A 23,995-nucleotide genomic window follows, 5' to 3' on the forward strand; every position below is an offset into this window, starting at 1 on the left:
GTCTTGATGCTTATCTGTCCAAAAGCAAATCTTAAGTTTTTGCATTAATCTATGCTTTTGTGCAAAGTGAATACATTTCTCAGTTCCTAGTAAGGTTCTTCTGCATGTTCAATATATTTTTAGGCTGCCAAAGACTTTATCCTTTTACCTTGAAAGCTTCCAATCTGTTGAGAACACATAAGGAAAAACCTTCTGGGAAACCATTCAGGATTTTTAGAGATACAAATGGCTGAAAGTTGAGTTTCTGGTAAAATTGCCTTAACCTCACATTCAGCCTTAGCAATGAAATAAACAGTGGCATTTCCAAGGGCTCAGATTAAGTGAGCAACTCAGTTTTCCAAGCACATTAAACTTCAAAGCAAAAGGAGTGCTGTGGTTACAATACATTACAGCTATGATGTTAAAGGATAAAGCCATGTTTAGATACCTGGGAACAGAAAGCATGCAGACACTAATGCATCTCCAGGAAAGCAAAGTTCAGACCTGGATCAAACTGCAGTTACCCAGATGGGGTTGGTACAGGAGGGAATACAAGTGCAATTCTCAAAGTGGCTTATACTCTAGGATTTAGTTCTGGTCTAAGAAAAGCTTTTAAACAGAAATGTTATGGACACTTTTTATATTTGCTGAGCCGTACCAAATGTGCTCAGAAGTTTACTTTGACCTGACAAATCAAAAAAAGTTGCCTCTTCTCCTGCAGAAGTGACTGCAGCCCTGTGGTTGAAATTATGCCCATGCCTTCAACTCTGAAGACCACTGTATTCTGAGCACACTTCTGTGACACTGTGTCACCACACAAGCTGAAGAACACAGTGTTACTGCATGCTGGGAACTGGAAGTGGCTGGAGAAGTGTATTAGAATTATATACACAGATCAAGAAGTCAGTAGTACTATATGGGGATTTTGGTGTCAAATCTTCTTCTGCCAACACCAAGCTAAAAGTAGACACAGTCTAAATTCATTTTGTAAAGATCCTGAATGATGAAGTGCACTTACGGAGCTCTTTTATATACCCAGTTATGTTTTTCAATAACTGATATCCACTGGATTTGCAGCCATATAGTGAAAAGTTGTATCTCACACCAGGTCTAAACAGAGCTGCAAAAGAAAATTAATGTAAGATTATTTCATTTATGAAGAGTGATGTTTTTAGATTTCAGATGATACTTATATAAATACATATTAAAAAATTAAAAAGTCTTAGACCACAGTGTTAGGTATAAATACTATCCCTACCTGAATTCCTATAAAAGCTATGCTATCAGATGCAGTTTAGAAGCATAAGCAAATCTAGCTCCCGAAGAAATTTGGGTTCTAAACAAGTGAGATTCAAAACAAGCTACTCAAATTGCATAAATTGCTCTTTCCATGGGGAAACACAAACTCAAGTTACCAGAAACAATCCTCTTCCTTTCCTCCCACAACAGTCGTGTAGATCCTGCCTCCTCCTCAGAAACACAAATGTATTTTGAAATACCCAAGCTTATTACAGCAACAGTACAAAAGAAATTCAGAGAACTCTCAAAAGTGATAGTGAAGCACTTCAGACATGAACCCCAGGCTAGAACTGACTCTACAAAACACAGATAGTGATCAAATTTCCGCTTCACATGTCTTTGGTGGAGGCACAGGTGTTTGATAGTACATGTAAATAATTTACCACTTCCTGGAATTTTGTCAAGTAGGGGTGTACACTACTTTCATGATTTTTTCTAAAGAAGATGCCACTGTCAAACTCTACAGAAGTCAAGTGGGTTTTGCCAGAGTTTGGGTCCAGCCTGAAAGATTCACCTGGCAGGACTAAGCACAGAGGTAGGTTTGCCAGCTTGAGCCCAGCCCTAGCACCCTGGTAACTCCCACACCACACTGCAAGAAGCATCCCAGGGAGAGCTCAGGACTAGAGCATTGGATCATTGGACAAACATACTATTGCCTGGTTAAGTAAAAGCAAGGTTTAGACAGCACAAATGAAAACATGGACACTGTTCTAATTACAGGCAGGAAAACATATTGCTCCCCTCTCAGGTCCCACTCACCCTCAACTTTCCTACATACACAGTTCCAAGTTGTTTTCTCTAATGGAGACTTTATATTCTAAACTATTCTAAAAAGCAAACATATACCCTTTTAGATAGCACAGAAAAATCCCACATTTTATTTGGGTCCTCTTCTTCTTCTTCTGCTCCTACTAGTCCCATCACAGCTGAGTTTCATTTCCCTGATCTGCCCACCAGCATTTAGAGACCTGGAACGTGCCCTGTTCCAGGAAATTTCAATTGCTGACAGCAAGCCAACACATGGAGGTCACACTTTAAAAAAATCTGTCTCATGTAAAAACAACGGATTAGTCTTCCCCCATCCTGAGCAGCACTGTTTATGTTTAGAATCCAAATAAAACCCCAAACCCTAGATTAACCATTATGTATTACCCTAGAGTTAGGAAGTTGTTGGGTGTAGCTAGAAGAGGTAATTTCAAAACAGTGAATAAACATAGGATGATAACAGTTAAGTCAAGACTGATATTTGGATTTGGCAAGGCTGTGTAAGAAATTCAAATAAACACAGTACCAAGAAGGGGTTCTTTTATATACACAAGCACACAGCAATGCAACAATCTTCAACCTACAGCATTAGTACTGCTCTCATTCCACTTGCTGCTCAGGCTCTCAACCAGGAAGACTCAAAAAATTATTTCTGACTTACCAGACTTTATCACTGCATCTGTTGTATTTGAAGGAAATTTCTGCCAGTCCACACTACAGGGTTCAGACCCAGATGAATGACACCATTTTACTATGTAGCCACAGGTCATGTTGGGGTAAGAATTCCAAGAAATATAAATTCCATTCCCCATTGCCACAGCCCGATCTGTTTTGACATTGTCTGCAACAAAGACGATACAAAAATCCATCAGAGAGCAGACACTTATCTGTACTTCAAGCTGAAAGAAAGCCTTCCAGCCACAGCACAAAGGTTTTATAAACTGAAGTCATTTCTAAGAATGAGAGGCGCACTCCTGGTACTGTGAAATTCGAAGTGGTGCACTCAGCTATGCTTTCTGAAGTGCTGGAAATCAGACGTAGCCTGCAGCAAATCCCTCAACCAGCCTTAAGTACGATGACGAGAAGTGCTGAAGCTCAGGACTGGCTTAAAAAGCACTTTTTCAAGGTAAGGATTTACAGCTGATGTCAGGTTCAAATCTGACTTGACACCGATTTGGCAAGAGCCTCCAGCTATAAATTCCTGCTGTCATTTCAAACAGCTTGCTTTGTGCTTCTTTCAAAGTGTCTTGCTGTCACTCGCCCAAGCACAGAAAACCATTTTTCACCAAGAATCAACAGCAAAAGTCAAGGCATTGGTGAACTTTACAGAGGCTCCAGTCTACCAAGGGTAAATAAAAAAAGCGCTCTATCTTTAGTCTGTTTGTCTTGTTTCTTATTATCAAGGGTTTATCTGCCCTTGAAGTGATCAGATCTGGGAACGACTTCTGATTCCTGCAGCTTCCCTCCATGACTGTCCATCAGATGGGACCCTGCCGAGCTAAGGGATATTTTCCAAAGGCCACCACAACAGTGGTGGCCCCACTCTCTATCTGCAAAAACAATCTCAGGGTTTCAGTTTTTCCTTTTTTCAGTGTTCTCATTTATGCTCCCTATTGAGTCTATTATTTCATGTTATTAAAACCATAAACTATGGAAGGCTGAAGGGCAAGGGCAGTTTTTAAGAATCACTGCTGTGAAAACTTTACTCTCACAGACGTGCTGTGAATGTCGAAGGACAGTCTATTTCTAAGTAATTTTAACATACAGCTAAGTGTACAATCCTTTTCTAGCTTGCTCATGGCAAGAAAGATACACGATCTAAAAAAGCAAGTCAACTCCAGAAGTCTTTCAATTCCCTTCCCTAAAAAATTACTATGCATCCAGGGAAACTACACTTCCATGACGCAGGAAGAAAACATATTTCTAATTAGACTGCTTTAGCTTTCCTATTTACAGGAAAGACTTTTTACTGACAGCGAGCACATACTCTCTAAAAAAAATGCTTAAATACACCATACTCAATTTTATTTCCTGAGCCAGATGACTAGAAATCCACCTATGGCAGTACTGCTCATTTTAGTATTTATAGCTGCAACTTGGACTAGTAGGAATAACTACTAGTACTATAGTACTGCTGTGGGGGGAGTCTGTAACAGACTGATTATATGCCCCAGCTCTGCAGAAAACTTTTCAGAGACAGTGACAAATTAATTAAGGCAGAGTACCCTTTGTTTGTGTTTTCAGTTTTCACAAAAGCTCAGCAGATCTCAAGCTTCAGAGCCACTGCTCTCTTATGGACATTAAAAGCACTTACAGACTGTACGCAGGAAACAGCCAGAAGAGATGTTTGGGCAGAACTGTCATCCAGTTCAGTGAATGAGTCATCTTTCATGACTCCAGTCAGTGACTCAAATAATTCCTATACCAACTTGGGAGCAAATCTTCAATGAGTACAAGTTGGGTAACACCAAAAGCAACCTCAGACATCTGAGAGAAGGCTATAAATGAAAGCAAAGCTCCACTTGCCATCGGCTGTCCCACACCACAAATCTATTACAAGACACATCCCTGGCTCCCAGAGTCTCGTTCTTTCACTGCTGAAGGAGAGCTATTAAAGTACTGTCATTCATTCAACTGTCCCATATAATTACTTTTCCCTCCAAGGAGTAGACTAGGACTATACTTATAGGTATTGGTGTTTTGGAGAAGCACAAGAGCAAGAGTTTTCCTTTGCATAGAAGCAAACTTGTTTTTTCTCTCACTGTGAATCTCAGCCAAAGCACATTTCTTCCTACAAGAGATGGCCCTGCCTTGTCAGAAACTAAGTTGCAAGACAGGCAACTACAATACCTGTTCTCTGGGTGGGGAAGAAGAAGCAGCACCCTAAAAGTTCCTGGTAAGCAAGCAGAGAGGGCCTTACTACATAAATCTGTCCCTCCTGCAGACCTTGAGCTACAGCTTTGGGCTTTGGGAGATGACACTCTTCCTGACAAGCAGAGAAGCATGGACTCTCAACCACCACATGCAATATTATCTTCTCCCCAAGCTCAGTGTTGGGAGCAGAAAATCATTATCTGGCTCAGCTATCTTCATTTACAAAAGCCCGCAGCAAGGCTGGCAGTGCTTTAATTGAGAAGTTGAGAAGTCCTACCTCCTTTTCAAACACCAACTATTAGTACAAGGATGCCAACGCTTTACCAACCAGCACAATTAATATTCTCCTGCAGAGCTCAAAAGCACTGAACTGACAATTTTCCCCTTAAAAAGCCCCACAAAACCTTATGCTGATTCTCCTGAGCATGTAACACTTTTCAGAACCTAAACAAGAACACACAGAAATAAATTGAGCTCCCTAAATGTCAGAGATTGATGTTTTGATGCTCTAATGCTTTGAAGCCTTATCCTTGTTGTTCCTGGGAGGTCTCCAGAAAAGTGCAAATAGCTGCAGAGGTGGGGAAATGAACAGAAAACCAAAGACAAAAAAACAAAGCATGTATCTATCTTATTTTTCAAAAAACAAACTTGCCCAGGTATTCCTCAAGCTTTGAAGGTGTTTAGCTCTTTGCTGGGAGCACTCACCACTTGGAAGTTCCACACTTGTTATCCTCGAAGGAGGTGATGAGCCTGCATGGTTTTTGGCTACAACACTAATTATACAGTCACTTGTCCCAAGTTTTATCTCAGTACTATTTGAGGGTTCAGTGACTTCTTTATGCTCCAGTGGTGTCTCTAGCAGGTAGCAGGACACTTCATGAGACACTATTTTTCCATTGGCTTCAGAAAGGGATAAAGGCTATGAACAGACAAAGAGCACATTAAGACCAAAATGGAATACACAAAAAAAGACACAGGATAATATGAATGTAAGGTCCTCATCTAGTCTGATGACTGTGTAAGACTATGAGATATTCAAGTGTGACTTTGAGAATTAACACGTAGGCTCGTTAGTTTTTAATTTTCATCTGGGATATATTAAAAATTTAATTCTTCATGTGAAATGCCTCTCAATCCAATGTTTGAAGTATAAAATGGTAATAATATTCTCATTTGGGGAAAAATACTTGTCTTAATGGATGGTTCTATAAAAAGTGAAGAAAAGCAGACTGATTTATTGACTATAAACTTCACTAATTTATAAATGTTTTCACAAAGTTACATTATATGATATTTTAAAATTTTAAGTGTTGCATCTACCTTCCAAAAGATTTTTAGACTTTTTCCAGAAGGACTTTTCTCTCTCCAGATATCTGGCCCTCTTGCAGGAGCTAAGAAAAAAAAAAAAAGAGAAAAAAAAAAAGAGGGTTTTTCCTTCCCCAAGTTGCACAGTAGACAATTTACCAGCTATTAAAAAATTAGGTTTTTTAGATGGCTGATTTTAAAATATATGGCTTCACAAGTTCAACATTTTATCATCAAAGAATTAAATAAACTTACGGGCTTCCAGTGTTGTATGCTCCTCTATCCTGCTCCAGTCACTCCACCGCCAGAAGTGGTCAGCAGCCGAACACCGCACCCTGAACTGGTATTTGGTATATGCATGCAATGCGTTCAGCTGAGCTGTGTAAGTTGAGAATTCTCCACCAGGCATGGAGACGTTGTGCTGTTGATAATTTGCAGAAATTGACATGATATATATATTTTTTTTTTTGCTCCTAGGTTATGTTGAAAGTCAACACCTAAAAAGGTCCTATTTTTCCCCAAGAATACCAACAGTGAAAAAAAGCTGCAGTCAAGTCCTACAAAAAAATTAATGAAAAAGGAAAGTATTTCCTATGTAGTCACCCTAAACAAAGGTTAAACAAAGGTTTTCAGAGATCTGCCAAAATAATGTCATATGTAGCACAGAAGTTGAAATATGACCAGCAGGTAGAATCTTTGAGATATAATGCATGAAAAGGAGAGACAACACTGATGAGCCTTCAACAGTATGAGCTCTGCATACAACAGTGGGATGTTGCTTCCCATCTATCCCATACAGTTCTCTCTCCCATGAGCAGCAAAACTGCTCACATGAGGCCGGGCAGGATTTCATCTCTAGTATTCAGAGCCTGCACTTCCACCATGCACATGCACATCCAACTGAGTGGACAGAGGCCTTTTTCCTAAGACACATGCACAGAAGCGTGCTGAAGACAGTCCATCTGAACAAGATGCTTATCACAAAGTCTTCTTCCTAGACAGTCCTTTTTCCTTTGAAAGATGCTATCCAAGTCCTACCCAGGTGATCTCTGTTCACAGCTCGTTTAACAGGACTAGTCTCTCCTATTACTCTTAAAATAGTGTGAGTCTAGGAATTATTTCATTTTCATGATTAAAGCCTCAGATTATTTTTTTCTGAATCTAATTATAACACATGTGCATCACAGCTGCCAAAAACTGGACTCCCAAGTGACTTTAAAATGCAAATAATTGTGCATTTCTAAAGCCAAATGACAACTTGAAAAATATTTAAAAAGCCAACAATCTCTCATACAGATGAAAAAGCTTCTGAAAACATCCTCAAAATGCCATGTAAAACCCCATAATAATTTCACAGCTACTTTCATTTATTACAGAGAACTCTTGGACGTTTTTTATTAAGCAACAAGAGACAACATAATAAGGCTATAAAAACTTCTACCAAGCTGTTTGCTGTATTTCAAAATATCAGTAGCTGCAGGCTACAGTGAATCAAACTACTGTGGCAGCATAAGACCTTACCGTTTCCCACTGCCCCAGATGACTGACCTAGTAGCAGAGTTCACAGGCAAGTGCGTACCCCAGGCTTCAAGCAGCGGCACTGGCTAGACAGAACTGTGCAAAACTACTTTTTTAGCAGTTTAACTGAGCTTGGGGTGGGTGACGCTTGGCTGCTTGTTTCCCCTGATGACTGCTCCAAAAGCAGTAACTGTTGGGAGCAGAGAAATGCAGACAAATGGGGATGATGGTATCTAAAAGCCAGCCCCTTCTCCTGTTAATTCCAAAGATATCTATGATTTTCTTTGCAATACCTAATCTCTGGGTACTACGTAAAACATGTCATTACAGAGAAATATAAAAAGTTAAGGTTTTCACACCCATCAAGTTCTTTGAAAGTATTTAAAAAATACTCTTACAGAGCATGCATTAACTACTACCCTATTACTTTAGAGGCAATGTATATAATGATTACCTTCTGTCTTAGCTGCATAACTTCTGTGGCTTGAGTGACTTTATTCAAGGATGTGCCCAATAGCTGTGCCCAACAGGCAACTAAATGCAGTGCGTAATAGAATACTGCTAAAAATCAAATAAGCATCGTAAAAAGAAGCCTCTAAGGTTAATATGCTCAGATTACAAATTCAGGCTCTGCACCAAGACCTGATAATTCAGCATGGGCTTACTCAAACTCCTTCTGAATGTGCAAACAGAATTCGGAGCTGAATCTCAGGCCAACTGAACATCCAATTCTGCCATTCACCAGATCACCCCCACACTAAGTTAGGCAGTATGGAAGTAGACGATGTATTCCCACCGCCTACACTCAACATCTGATGCTGGTGTCTAAACTAGTATCCTAAACTCTTCTGACAGTCAACAGAGTAAATATGAAGCTCCAGTCCATGATGTGGAGCACTACTCTGCTGAGCAGCAGCTGGAAGCCTGAATGCCAGAAAATCTGAACCCCACCAAGAAGTACCACCTTTTCTCCAGCTGCAGAGGTGTTCACTGGGGATCACCTACTGATACACCCAGTGGGAGAATCCTTCCCTATCCTGTCTCTACATCACTGACATACAAGCAGGTTTAGCAGCTCCCTGTAACAGCCACATGCATGGCAATTGCTGACAGCAAGCAAATTAACTCTTCTCTGAGAGAAGGGAAAGGAAAAAAAAAAAAAAAAAAGAGAAAAAAAAAAGAGAAAGAAATTCAACTACAGACTGCAAAAGGCAACGTGAAATAACAACTGTAGAAGTCCACAGAGCAGCAGTGCATCCTGGAACTGTGTGTGTTAGTATTAACATTTGTCACACAGCATGTTACCTAAAGGGTCATCATACAGCACCATGGACCCTCTCCAAGTATCAAATACCATGGTGGTTAATTCCATCCTCCCCTAAATTGTTTAAAACCAACCAAAAAAAACTCCAAAGCAGTCAACAACATAGATGAGCAGAACTTTTTCTGATTTTAGTAGATAAACTACTAGTCATTACTACATCAATCATTTAATAAGATGATCAGAATAAAGCTCTTGGAGAGAAAAGAATTTGAAATGTGATTAGCTCAGTGAAAAAAATCTACATTTGAGTAAAAAAAATCCACTAAAAGCAACACTTACCAATCTTCGCTCAGAGTGACCACAGCTAACTTCAATTTGACACAGAAGCCTGATCTCAGCAAAGCTGCCATTTATAAACCAATGCAGATGGACACTTGTAGAGCTGTTCCCAGAAACAGTTAACTTTTCCGGAGCTTTTGGATGAACTTAAAAAATAAAGAAAAGGAAACCCTCAGTTCTAAGAAAAATCATTCATTTTAATTCAGAAAAATCTGATTTTAAAAGATCAATGAGAATCAGAAGGATACATAAGTGATCCAATCAGCAACTAGGACAGCTGGTGCTAGGGTGGCACCTGCAAGCAGTCTCATTCCTGATGCTCTTCTCAGCTATCAAACATGGAAACAAATTTAATTAAGGTTAAGCATACTGGCACACGTGATAAGGAGTTGGAGACACAGAAAAATTTCCCCTCCTACTGACTTTATCAAAAAAGCAAAACACAAGGTATTTCAGAGGACCACAGTGACAGATGAAATTCACTTAACTTTGTTTACCTTCCCGGAACTTTTTGAGTCAAAACTTAAAATCGACAGACTAGGACAAGGTAGGACACATACATGACTTCTCCCTTTCCAAAACTCCCTTTGTGGAATTTTTCTAATATTCAGTGCTACTATTCATAGCTATCAGAGAAAAAAATCTCTACTGTTGGAACTGGTCCAGTTACCCTTAAGGAAATATGTACTCTGTGTTGGGAATTAAGTGGACAGTGAGGGAAAGAAAGGAAAGGAAACAAATAGGAAATAGCAGTCGTATCGATCAGGTACAAAACAGCCCAGCTTATAATTAATAGAAACAAATTATGCTTTTCTAGGACCTGCCAATTTACTCTGACAATTCTAATCTCAGGCTAGTTGAACTGGGACATTGACAAAAAACCCACACCGTCTTCACGTTTAAATTCAGCTTTTCACAGAGAATGGAAGGATGCTGTAACCATTAGGAATCCCTGAATCCCTGGGTGTGGTTGTGGAGGAAGATGGAAAAGGATGGGGACAACAGCACTAGAAGGGTGATCATTTTCTCTCTTTCCTTGCTTAAACTGAAGGTCTAATGAAATAAGTTACTTCTTTCTACAAACCACAACAGCAGACGATCATGGCTATTACCAATAGCAGGTAATACTCCTGCTATTACCTTTTACCATTTAGTGCTACTGTTGTAAAATAATACTGTACATAATATTTTGCTCTATAAGCAGACACTGAAATACAGAGTCACTTACAGTTCACAAAAGTTACACCTAAATTTTAATTATTGATGTGTAATAGAATATGAAGTAATACATAAACAGCAGCTGGCTAATTATGAGATCGCCAAGTGGCATTTATGAACACCGCAGTGTATCCAACCTGGTAACGTTGCTGTTGAGAACTGGCATCTCCCTGTACACCTAGTTGTTGCCTTGGGACATGTCCTAAGCTGTTTTCTTTTCAGATTCAAATTATTTAACACAGTAAAATACTGGTGACAGTAGAACAAAATAATGACAAGTATAACATGTCAGAGTTCTTCAAACTCCAAACAAATTGTTAGCATGCAGCAAATGTATCTTTTTGCCTCTGTAATTCTTAAGTACTTACCTTTTTGAGTTAAATCAACCAAAAGCAATGACTCTGTTTGCCCAATAGGATTGGAGACACCTAATACAAAATCATAGGTTTTTTGATCAGCCAGTACTGGAAAGCCACAGACACGCTCTCTGTTCATTTCATTGACTTCACATGAGACATTTTTACCAGATATTCTACAAAGTAAAAAGAGGGGAGGAACAACTTAAGTTTTTAATAAAATAATTTCTAATAAGAGTCAGAAGTCTAGACTGAAAATACAGTAGAGAATGATGGGTTCACTGACACATGCCTTAACAGAATTATTTGATTGCAGAGGCATATCTAACACCACAATGCAGGTTAAAGTGGCATCAGTCATGACTTGCCCTGTTCTCATATGAAACTCTCCTCTTCCACTATCATAACATTTCCATCCTCTCACTTTTCAAAAGCCTGGAAAACAGGTTGGTCCTGTAAAACCGCCTCACAAGTCACAACTAAGATTCTGATTTAAAGTATCTTTGTTCAGATCAGCATATATTTGCATTTAAAGCACGTTCTTAATTGCTTCCTGAACTAGGGAGATGCAACATACATTACATCTTTCTATCAACCCTGTCAAATCTAAACTAAGGTTTGTTAGCTGGGATACATCCCCTAGTCCCAAATGATTTGAAATCAAAAGCAGGAGAAGCAGTCTGGTAACAGCCAACACCAGAGCTACATCTTTAGGAGTAAAATCTAAAGTGAGTATCTGTATGTATGTATATATATAGAAGCTGCTTTAATTACACTATGTGTAAACCTCTCATTCATCAGCACAAGTTTCATTTTTTCCATTGGACATTTTTACTGAATTCTAGCTGAACTCTTGAGTTCTTTCCACACCATACTCTCTATGTCAATAGCTCAGTGTGGGTTTAGAACAAAGATGTGAATATTTACCCTGAAATGCATCACATTAATCTCCTCACAGCTTTGGGCTGAGCAAAACAAGTCTGAACTACACTCCCGTTCATGAGCTGAATACAGGCAGCCAGTGACTGAAGCTTCCTTCCCCTGAATACCTGCCTCATTTTGTCCACCTCTTTGCACCCTACTCAACGACTACTTTAGCCCTAGCATTCTGAATGACATCTGTGACCAAAACCCAATCTTCATTGCCTCTGACTTGCTTCAAAGCCACTGTAAGACTCCATTTCCCATCAGTTTGTGTGACTCAGGCCTCTCCTGGCTCCTTTCCCCGACTACTCCTTTGGCATTAGAGGGGAGCCTCCTCACCACAGAAATTTTTTTAACTCCTCACTAATGTCTAATCATAACTACCAAGGAATTCCATTTGCAAGTGCTATTCCAAACCAACAGTTTTTCACTTTTAAGCCTTTACATGGCATACAGTGTAAAATAAACTAGTGGGATACCAGCCTTCACTTCTTTCTGTGGATGATGCCAATGTAATTTGTCCCTTTCAATTTTTTCCAGGTGACATGCACTTTTCCTGCTATATACCATCTAATTCTTAATGCTGGGAGGAGAATGGATAGCTTATAGTTGATTGTTATTTTCCCTAGTAGCACTGGGGAAATGCCCCATGGCCTGTCTTAGGACTGTTCCTCAGTGAGTTTCTGTCATCCTGCACAGCAGAAGCTCAAGTAAATGTCAGACTGATGATCTGACACAGGTTGCATATAAAAGAATTTTTAAAATTAGTGAGTGACTCCTACTATCTACCTATATTTTCATATTGGTCTTATCTACATGTTGGCAGCAGCCCACCACAATGAGCTTTTGTATTTTCTCATGAGTTTATAATGGTATGTGTCTTTGGGAAAAGTAATCCTTAATTCCCATTGGAATTTTGCAGGGCTAGACAAGGGTTCTCCAAATTTAGCTTACTTTCAACTTCCACAAACTCTTGAAAAGTATTTTAGGCTCTAACAATGGAGACTATCTCATTTACATAGGCATTGTGCAGTTCGTCACAGGCAGCAATGGTTATATTCCAATTCTACACTCTTACTCCTTTTAGTGCTGAATTGGTTTACCTTTCAAATAAACTGTACTTGGTTCTTCGCTTTCCGTATAGTCCACTAGGTCTGCCTGGTTTCCAGGTACATTTTATTTTCAGGAAGTTAGATGTTTCACAGCTGAGGTTTTGGGGAGTATCAGGGGCATCTGCAGTATGAAAGGAAACCAAAATAGTTAGCCAATGTTTTGCCATCCTGGAGTGACAGCTGGGCTGCTAGCTTCCTGAAAGCATCACCATTCATTTTGCTGGGTCTAGATTGTGTGCTTCACAAGTACATGGTAACAGTTACACTCCAACCATATAAATAAAAAATCCCAATAAAACAGATGAATAATTATTATCAGCACCATCTGACTAACACTTGACTAGAGGCTTCTAAGTGGGTGGGTAATCTGGTAAATCACATGCAAATATGTTCACAAGCTCCAGGCTCTGACCTGGAAGTGTTTCACTGAAACTCTGCCAAGACTCTTCCAACATTCTGAGCATCAGTTTAGCCACTGAGCAATGTAGGAGTGCTGTTCGCTGTGCGTCACATTTTCTTATGTGCCAGCCCCACCGCTACTTTGAATTCTTCAAGCAAGTCGTGTCAAGAAGATGTTCCCTTTAGCACGAATTCCACACTGAATTTGAAAATTAAAGCAAGCCCTGAATGGCTCATCCTCTTCACTGTTGCTTTGGAAATGCCTGTCTTTTTCTTTTAAAGCTTGTTCTTTGCTCCCATACTAAAATGTTCTTTAGTGCCTTCCTGGAGAAGATGAGCAGTGGTCCAAACAGAGAGGGTTCATGTTAACATGAAACTAAGCAGAGCACTTATTTCAAGTTTCATACACTCCTCTCCAAAAGGTAGTACAATAATATCCATGTAGCAGCCCCAGAGAAGGGGCACTAACACAAGAAGCAACAGTGGCAGGTTTAGTTCAGATTATAAGCAGTAGGCTAAAAAGAACACTTATTTTGCCAGACGTAGGCTTAACCAAGGTGATGTACATACACACTTACTTCCTTGACCTTTGCTTCCCCAAATGTCTGTCATCAACAAAAATATCATAAGAATTCCACTTCCTTCCCACTAAGTAGGTACCAAAAGAAGAAACACTGGCAGGTAACAGACTTTACCACATCCCAGATCTTAAAAAAACACAGTATGGGAAAAACCTATGGTATTATCGTCCCTGAACCACTGACTTATTTACCGAGAAGATTCCCCTCACAAAAGCAAATACTGCACAAATAATGTAAAAATGACATCTCACTGAAAAGTCATAAAAGGTTTGATTCTGTTTTGCATTTGCTATTACATATTTAATAAACAAAGTCAATGACAAGAGGCACAGGCTGGAGCTGGGAACACACTTTCAATATTAGTCCAGTTTCTTCTCTCATTTCCCTCAACCCCAAAGACCCAAAGTTCAAAGGCTGGCATTTGTAATGGGGAACAGGATTCTAATGGGCAGCTATTGGAAGATGACAACTCTCTAAACCCCTGTGGGAAAAACACACAAAGCTCTTAAGTGACCAATTATGGAAAAGAAGAACCAGGTACTTTCTGATAGAGACTAGGGCTGAATCTTCATATGGCAATTAACTACTAAGTATTCCAGTTCATGAAGAAGTGCCTTAGAAAAAGAGATCAAGGACAGAAGCACTGTCTGGGCCAGGCTGTAAGAGAAGAGGGCTTACATGTGTACCTCCTCAACCTCCCAGCCTTAGTGTTTTCTCCAGGGGCTGGAGTTTCCACAGTGAAACCAAACAAGTACAATCCCAGTTCATCCTCAAAAACCAAAGGCCAGGGATAAAAAAAAGCTTCTTAGCAGAGCCCTAAGAGACTTAAAAATATTTGTATTTTACTAAGGTTAGTAAATATAATGATACATACACCCTACGAACAAGACAGTTCCATCCATGTCATCTTCAGACAGTCTGCACACCACATTTGTCCCACTGGTATCTGAAGCACTGGCATTCAACACTCTGATTGCACTGCTCCGACTGCTCAGACGTATCATTGGGTATATTTCTGGTCCATATGTCATCCGTTGTATCTGCTGTCCTTTTTCATGAACACAACAAATTGTCACATCTGAACCTACTGCCACCACAGTGTCCTGAGGATATACTCCACTCCCATTTGGCTCAGTATCTTTTCCTAGCAGAGAAGGAAGAACAGAAAAAAAACACACACGAACAATTTGCTATAAACAGGGTGCTGACCAGCTAAAACATGACTGAGGAGCACTCCAATGCATACAAATCAATGTTTATTAGGATTCATTAACTAATGATTGCATTATTTCTCTAATCAAAACACCCCCAAAAGCAGTAGCCCATCACTGCCTAATGCTTTTCCTCTGATTTTGGCTTAGTTTTCAGAAAGCAATCAAAGTTCATGTAGTGGCAAGGGAACAAACATACCAGGGATCTCTTCTATTGGGCTCCAGTCACTCCAATCCTTGGGGCCAACAAACTGTGTTACATTAATATAACAGCGAATCTTCACATAGTGCGATGTACACTCTAATGGCATATCTGATGTCCAGTTCCAAGAAAGAATCATGTCTTCATGACTCAGTTTTGAATAGTAAGTTACCTACAGAGTTTACGAAAAAAAACCCAACAAACAAAAACAAACAAAAAAAACAACAACCAAGGGAGAGTGTACAAACACCTGTTAATGACATAATCTCACAGGTGTCAACACTACTGCAAATTAAGTGAAGTAAATCATAAAATCCTGATAGGTTGTCTCATCTAACTTTCAGCTGTGTTGTGAATTTACTTGGACAAAAGCCAAAGATGCTAAACAGCCCACCAGCCAGGTAGACTGACAGCCAGAAATACCAGAGGGCGGACATTTGAGGGAGAGCAGGAAGCTCGCCAAGCATTTCAAAAGGTATACACCACATCCCAGGATCCTGGGCCTCTCCCAGTCAGGGAAATGTTCCAACTTTTCCAAAATTAAACTCTTCTAATATTAGTCCCAGGCTGCACATTTTATCTTTTCTCCATTCCTAAAAATTATAGAACAGAGCTACAATTTGGCCTAGAATAGCTGTGGTCGCAAAAAAAAAAAATAAGGAAAACTGAACATTCAAAGACCACCAAGACTTGAGACACTGTTGGAGAATTAAAGCAAAGATAATGGTGTAAAGTACCTGCCAAATTCATAAGCCAGTTCTAATTAAAAAAAACCCAACAACTGTACCAGATTTAAAAAAAAAAAATGTTGTAACTGTGAATAAGTACTGATAGTACAGTATTCAGTGTCCTCATAACTTTGAAATTTAGCAAGAAGTTACCTACCAGAAGCATGACTACACTCAGGTTCTGTAAAGCTCTAAAGTCTTCATTATTCTCAGCTTTCTTCTGATGACCTCCCAGGATATTACCAAGAGCAAAAATTTTCACAAAGGAAAAAAAAAGGACTTACTTGTGTAACTTTTTCCATTGCTTCTTTACGGAGTATCTGAATCTGCCAAAACGCATCCAGTCCGTATAGGAAGACTGATCCATTGTCACTCCACTTCAGATTTAATGTGGAAGTTGAAAAGTCAGGTGTTAAACTAAGAATGCGTGGAGTGAGAGGAACAAACGCTTGAAAAAGAGAGGGGGAAAAAAGCCATATCCAAGTCATTAGTCAGCAACCAACTCTACAGGTGTGTAAGACCCACATCTCTCTGCTCTGCACTGGCTAGTAGCCATACAAACATGTAACTCAACCTCTGTAATAAGAACAAGATGGGCTCTGTCATTACTTGAGCATGAAAGTTCCCAGGAAAGCACAGGTGCTGATGAGTCACCAGGTAGCATTTTCTTTTAACATCTCAGCATGCAGATGTGTGAGTAATTGATCGTGAACATGACTCTTCAAAATGCATAGTAAGAAAGACATCATGTCTTTCACAACCTTCATTCAATGCCTGAGAGATAAAGGAAACATGGAAACAGTCTTTGAAGTGTACATGAGAACAAATCTAGGGAGGATGATGGAAAAAAAACCCAAAGGAAGAAGTGGGTTTTGGACACCAGCAGAGAAGAGGGGACTGAGAACAACAGCAAGAGAGGGAGAAAGGAGAACAGAATCACAAGATGGAAGAAGCTCACATGAGATTCTGAAGAGAATCATGGTGAATGCAATTTTACCCTAGAAGAAATATTAAAGGCATGACATGGTGATGGTGACAGGACAGGGAGATTAAAGAGAAGTACATCTTCTATTAATGGGTGGTGGTGAAGCAAGAGGCTGAGAAGCAGGCAGCGATTATTGTAGTACAAGAGTTATGGCAGTTCCCTGGGCCTAGTGCAGGATAAATCCTGGTTTTAAAATGTGTCATTTACCCACTTGTCCTGTCCAAGGCTCTGAGAGCATGCAAAGTGTTCAGCCCAGTCAACACACTATCCAGGATAACCTGTGATGAACCTGAGAGACTCATCCTGCTTGAAGTCAGCAAGATACTGGAGAACCCAGGGTGTTGCCCACATATTTTTGTGTTTTGTTCAAATTGTCGAGCTGCAATCAACTGGAAACTGAGCCATGGATAAGAAATGCTATTGATTTTAGAATCTGACTGCACTACAGGAATAAGCATGCAAACCAAACCCAAAGACTAAATTATGAGCAAGTGTGGCAGATGGGGTCAATGCCATCTTCAGCTTACAACTTCATCCTTTGGAGGGAAGGAATTGGGAAAAAAGTCTAATTTATCTATGACTCAACATGATGCAGCCTACCTCCCAAGCACAAACATATTTGTTCAGTTTCATATACATTTAAACAGATTAAGACAATCTGATCTTGTTGAGAGTGACATATAACTTCCCTTAAAATATTGTGAAACTGAAGGTATAAACCAACTCATTCTGTAGTTATTCAGCATTTAAAATGGAAGAACAGGCACTAGGAAGTTTATTCTGCCTTTCTCAAGCCAAGTTTGACCAAATGCACTTTCTGCACCATGCAGGTACCTCAGTATGCAAATTAGGAACTTTTTTACAAATCCTTCCTAATTTACAATTAGGAAATAAAAAGACAAAGAGTGATTAGGGGGATGTAACAGTGTTGTACTTCTTTTTCTTCCTCACATTCTACCCTTGATTCCTCTGCTATGATAAAAGGGGTTTTCTTTACCCTGAAGGGGGAAGACGATACAACCTATTATGTACAGTAGAATCATATGGACTCAGCACATCATTTTATAGACAGGAACACTGCCAAAGAAAACTGCAAGCATATACACTTCTGGAGCATTGTTAATCACAGTATAAAGGCCTACATACATAAAACCTGATACTTACAGATGTCTTTCTTGTGAATTTCAAATTCTTTGGTAACAAAAGGAGTTCCAGAAATGCTGTTTGTGGTTATTGTCATTGTGCTGGAGCTCTCTGGGACTGGAATCTCGACCTTTTTCTCCTTAGTTTTAAAACACACTGGAGGGGGGAGGTCACTGAAAAAGCAGAGGGGATTAAGCAAGTATTTCAGCTGATAGGAAGCTAAGGCAAGTTAAGTCCTATTCCTAGGACACTAATAAAACACAAATCCTCTGTAAAACAGAGAGTTGCATATGAAGTTTTGAAGAAGTAAGACTTCCATGGGCTTTGGTTAGTATCAGATTAACAAGCAAAACACTTTTATCATGGTGATAGGCTGTGCACTACTTGTATAATGCAGCTACCTAGTTGTTAAAAGAACACTTTAAAGTGAAAACCTTAATTTTTAACCAAAAGACACCTACAGTCACCATGAATCAACATTTCAAAATAAGCAAAATAAAAAAACCCCAAAACGCAATCTTCACTTCGCTTTATGTTTTCTGACTCTCTCTCCCTACATTTCTTCTCAAAGTGACTGCATAAGGGTGCAAAGAACAGGTTTACCCATCTGTGTCCCCATCTTAGAACAAATCTTTTAGCTCCCTTCAGCTGCTCAGATTGCAGGGAAAAGCAGAGGGCAGGGGAGAGAATTGCTAAAATCCCATATGGAAACACAGTCTCTGCATAATGTTTGTGCAGTGCTCAGCACAATGTGATCTGGCCTTTGTCTGGAGTTGTAGATACATACAGGAAACAATAATGGATGGGTCAAGTCCCTTTGCTCATTATCACTGATATGTAACTAGAAAGGCAAAAAGTTTGGAAAAATCCAGATCTTCCTCTTGGGATAATGATGGGAGGAAGGAAAGCAAAGAGAACAATGCCAGACTTCCTGCTGAGGGACTGTTACTCACTTATGAACTGGAACAGGACCCTGGAGCTCCCATCAACTGGAGTCAAGGGCTTGGGTTGAGCTTTTAAGATTCATGCAAGACTCTGGGCTAGTGGAGGCCAGCTGAGCCTTAAGCGCTCAGAATGGTATTCCTCTTCTGTACTGAAATATATTAGAGGATATTTGGGCAACTGAAAAACAAAATCTTTCCCCCAGGGAGGTCTGCATTAAGCTCAGCTCTCAGCCTCTCTGCTTCAGGGACCCAAGACTGTTGTGCTTTGCTAAGGAGAAACAGCAGCAGCTACATGATTGTTCTTGTTTAGAGGGCAGTACCTCATGAACTCTACACTCCTGAACTCTGGCCATAATGTCACATATATGCATTGTTTTTGTACAGAAATGATAGCTGGCAATGCAGTATGTATAAGTAGACACAGAAAATCAAACATGTAGGTGGAAGAAGTGCAGCCAAGCCCTGGGACCCCAAGGACAAATCTGGGCTGCCTGAAGAATTTACAGGAAAAAAGACAGTACAAATATCTGGATTGGGGGCAGGATCAAGATGCAAAAAAGATTTGAACTCATCCCTAGCACATGATAAGCATTTGGCAGACCCACAGCATGAGGAATTGAACATGTAGTTCTCATTAGTGAAAAAAACACTGAAGATTTAAGGTTTTTTTAATGTTTCTCAAAATTTTCAACTTGCATTCACTTTGGAAAAGCTATTGTAATTGTGGCATAATTTTTACATTTCCTCTAATATAGTGCTCTCCAGACAGCTTAAAATTTATAAATGTTTTAAGACAGCCACCAAGAGATTTTTCAGGTTTTTCCACATGTGAAACTCAACGCTTAGGTCACATATTCTACCACTTTGGCCCATAACATCAGGATTTACTTATTCCAACTATCATTTCCTTTTGGATTGAACCTGGTATAAAGATGTCCCTTATGAAAACTCTGAGCAAGGGCTAGGCAGACACACAGAGAAGTCTGAGTAAACTAGAGCATCTTCCAGTCCTTTGAAGAGAGCAAACAGATACTGGCAGCAGAACTGTTAGCATGAAACAAGACTTTGCCAGAAACCCCACCACTGCCTGAGTTAACATGCCTGGATGGAGCACCACCCAAGGAAAACTGATGGGGAGATGCTGGGAAACAACAGCATCACAAATTCCATGGGCAGTGACTGAGGAATAACTATACTTTCATGAAACTTTGGTAGTTTTCAACTAGGTATGCATGGGACTTACTTGGTAGTGTAGCAAATGTCAGTTTGTCCATGTCTTCCTTTAGAAGAGACATCCCAAGTACAGATCATTTTACGTAAATTGTGCGTTATACATTTCAAATTCTGGGGGTGCCCCAGAGATCCTGAAATCATATAAGAACTACAGTCACAAACTTTAGGTCAAAAAAGACCAACTGTAAAACAATTTCTGTTGTTCACATCTATGGCCACTCTTTTTACATTTTTATTGCACACATGTCTGGCCAGCATTTTAAAAGTGCTGAATGGCTTGTGTGCCAGATTACAGACAGCCACAGACCAAAAGATTTCTAGAAGTGTCTAAAATCTGGGTTTATACTTGTGTGCAACAATGCAGGCAGCTGTCTCTTTCCACAATACCCCTTCCTAGCCCAGCCTAATAAGCAGGCTTTGGGCCAAAGGCAAAACCACAAGCTTTGATGATAAACTTAATGAGATTTTTGCTCTCCTCCACTGTCCCCCATGGAGGGCAATTAATGATAGAAAGGTAATTAATGATAATGTATGAAATTGTCGCAGACATCAGACATATACAGCAAGAAGGTTTCAGTGTGGACATTTACACCAACTGCATAGGCAGACTCCCACAGTTCATTATGGAGAACTTAACACCTGATTTTGTACTGATTTACAAGATCCTGCTGGGTGCTGGAAAGCAGAGACCAGGCCTGCTAGTACCTTCATCCCTAAGATAGTGTGTGACCACAGACCTGACAGGTTTTGAACATAAATACAGTAGGAAAGCAATGTAATTAAATGGTGTCAGTACAGAAGCTACAAAGAAAAAGTAATTAGTGAATTACATTGCAATGAACTCACCTGTCTCTTGGCCGTATATTAAGCTTCTTAAACATAAAATAGCTATTGCGAAAAGGCAGCGAATGCTTGAATTCTTCCACATTCTTCTACTGTTTGTTTTCTGGACAGCAGCTTCAAGCAGGAATAAAGGTCATCTTACAACAAGCTGGTCAGTTCTAAAATTAAAAACAAAAACAAAAAAACCCCTTGAAATTCCAGAGCTGGTACTACAGAAATGCCACTCTTTGTTCCATCTATTTTTCTTCTTCAGTGCTGCTCCCAGGTGTAGCAACTCCTTTTTTTTCATTGTCTGGCAAGCAAACCTTTTCACTGTCCCAACCATTCCCTGATGCATATGTTTTCAGCAAGACATTTCAAACCTGACCTGACAAATCACAGACATATAAACTCAACTGTCCATAGGCTTCATTCAGGATTGTCTAAGGCCAGAACAGAATAGGCATGGCAGGGTATTCCCCCAGAACACGTCTCTTCATCTTAGATGAAATGTCACATTCACCAAGTGTCTTGTATACTGTGAATGGAAATGTGCCCTGCTTCAGATATGGGTTTAAGGAGACAGAAGAGCCCATTTGTTTTCCTCTCCCCTATGCTCACTTTTTATATTGTTGATAACGAAAGACAGGGGATGGCTGAGCCACTGCAAAATCGATCTGATCAGTGGTTCTATACAGTGTAAAGTAATAATGTCTGGAGGAAAAAAAATGAGAGCCATTTCTCTATCAACTGGTTAACTTGTTGCTGTAAATACTTACCTTAAGGTAAAAATTATCTAGAATATTACATTTGATGAGTTCTTTGAAGATTAATGGGTAGCATGCTTTTCAAAGAGAAGTTTGACTGTTCAGCGGGATCTGGGGAACACATTGAGTTCCACCCACACATTGGCCACTATCAGTTTTTTTTCTCAAAAAGGAAGCTGCAGGAAAAAGCTTATCCTAAATCCCAGCAACTCTCTTGTGCACTGTTTCCCTGACACCTGAAAGCTCTGAAGACTTAAGTGCCCTCCCAGAGACCATGACTCCCATGTAGCAAGGAGCCTTCTCAGTGACCAAAAGCAGGAGCTCGGCCATTTTCATGTAAGAACATAGCTGAGCCAGCCTCTCCTACAGGGCAGTTTTGTAAAAACCCCATTTTGCCCAGGTTACTTCTTTTAAAAGTCAGAAGTGGAAAGGCTCCCAATCTTGCCTTAGAAATTTCTTCCAAAGCTAGATGTACACCATTGTCAGAATAAAATGACTTTGTCTAAATGTCTCTAATTTTAAAAGAAACCTCTCCACTTAAGTCCTCTGTGCCACCAGGAGTACCTGCAATACAACCAATTTTTTTAAATTACTTTTTTTCTTAAGGAATTCTCCCTCCGGGGACAGCTGGGAATGTCTGAAATGCTCTTCTGTCCCTTACTAATCTGCACCGTATGAGCAGAAACATATCAGCTCTATGTTAAATAATACAGAGTTGTTCACAAGCAGCCACTTCTTTCTCTTGGTCTGCAATAATCAGACCGAGGGAAAGGCCCAGGCAGCCCAGGAGCTGAGAGAAATGCTATGGTAAAGGCCAGTGTTACATCTGGAGAGAATAAACACTCTTAAAACTCAACAATTATTTTATTTTCACCATGTTCTCAAGACATCTGAAGACCTCAATAAAATCATACTAATTTAAGTTATACTACACCCAGACACATTTGGATCTCCTTTTTATGTATTCTTGAACTGTAATATCCATGTCATGTGACTTGTTAAAGACCAAATCAAGAGTGAAATTTTACAAATCCACGTTCAGGTAAAGATGAATCAAAAAGCCACCACCACATAAAATATCAATAATCTCTATGCCAGAAGTCCCCCACTGCATTTTGGTGTCTCTATGGGCTCTATGGTGTCTCATAATTGCCCATGTTACTAATGAAAATATGGGATTTTACCTCCAGGTTTAAACTTTGCTCACAAACCTCTAACATCAAAAACATGAACACTCAGACAAACCTAGGAGTTACAAGAATAAAATGACTGATTTCTATCTGCAGTGTACATATAAATTATATCTGTTTGGTTGTGAGTACTTCTTCAAAGGCCAGGTCTGGTTTGCAGAAAAGCCCAAAGTCAAAATTTCAAGTTTTATATCGAAATCACTTGACAATCCCTTATCACCTAACAGAAGCCAAAGAACATGAAAGCACCGATGCCACTTGAAAGAGAGAAAACTGCACTGTTAAGTTAATTAAATTTCAAGCCTCTCACTTTCTAAACACATTATCTGTACAGGATTGTACAAAACCTGTTTTATCATGCCAGGTTTATGAGACAGATTCAGCAACTGCATGTGCTTGTGTGTGTGTGTGTGTGTGTTTCAAGAAAATCTGATTTCCTGCACTCTTTCAATACATAACTTAATGAGTAGTCTCCCTACTGCAGAAGTTTTAAAAGTAACATCATAGCAGTGAATTACAAGAAATTTGAGTCATACCAAATTCTCCTAACTCAAAAACAGTTTTAATTTCTCTTTCAGAGTCAAGCACCAAAAGAAACCTATGTACTTTCATGCAGAGCATGATGAGTGTCTCATAAACCACAATCTTTCGTAAGAAGTGTGGACTCCCTGGCTCTTGTCTTCTCATACACATTTTACAGCTTGCTGAAAAGTTGGCAATTTGAAGCCTCATGTCACATAATTAAATGCCGTTAGTCAGTAGAAAAGATCCCCATTTTAAGTCTTGTTTTAATTAAAAAGTTACAAAATAATTCAAGTAATTTAAAAGCAGGAAGTT

At 39.6% G+C, this 23,995-nt stretch overlaps 1 protein-coding gene across 2 annotated transcripts in view; it reads right to left on the reverse strand.

The window, feature by feature from the left end:
* The window catches only part of LOC113489636 (leukemia inhibitory factor receptor-like), a 52,505-nt gene that overhangs the window by 11,498 nt on the left and 17,012 nt on the right, over positions 1-23,995 (reverse strand). For both annotated transcript variants that reach the window (XM_026865552.1, XM_026865551.1), the window contains exons 2-15: positions 21,226-21,380; positions 20,390-20,510; positions 18,224-18,375; positions 16,359-16,522; positions 15,344-15,518; positions 14,808-15,077; positions 12,945-13,074; positions 10,930-11,093; positions 9,344-9,489; positions 6,478-6,643; positions 6,238-6,308; positions 5,623-5,836; positions 2,705-2,884; positions 998-1,099 (exon numbers count right to left, since the gene is read on the reverse strand). In XM_026865552.1, coding sequence (XP_026721353.1) covers positions 998-1,099; positions 2,705-2,884; positions 5,623-5,836; positions 6,238-6,308; positions 6,478-6,643; positions 9,344-9,489; positions 10,930-11,093; positions 12,945-13,074; positions 14,808-15,077; positions 15,344-15,518; positions 16,359-16,522; positions 18,224-18,375; positions 20,390-20,510; positions 21,226-21,307 — 2,137 coding nt within the window. In that variant the 5' untranslated portion in view covers positions 21,308-21,380. The remainder of the gene's footprint in view (positions 1-997; positions 1,100-2,704; positions 2,885-5,622; positions 5,837-6,237; positions 6,309-6,477; positions 6,644-9,343; positions 9,490-10,929; positions 11,094-12,944; positions 13,075-14,807; positions 15,078-15,343; positions 15,519-16,358; positions 16,523-18,223; positions 18,376-20,389; positions 20,511-21,225; positions 21,381-23,995) is intronic.

Source organism: Athene cunicularia (assembly GCF_003259725.1).
Source record: "Athene cunicularia isolate RWA chromosome Z unlocalized genomic scaffold, athCun1 chrZ_part1, whole genome shotgun sequence".
NCBI classification, from domain to species: Eukaryota; Metazoa; Chordata; class Aves; order Strigiformes; family Strigidae; genus Athene; species Athene cunicularia.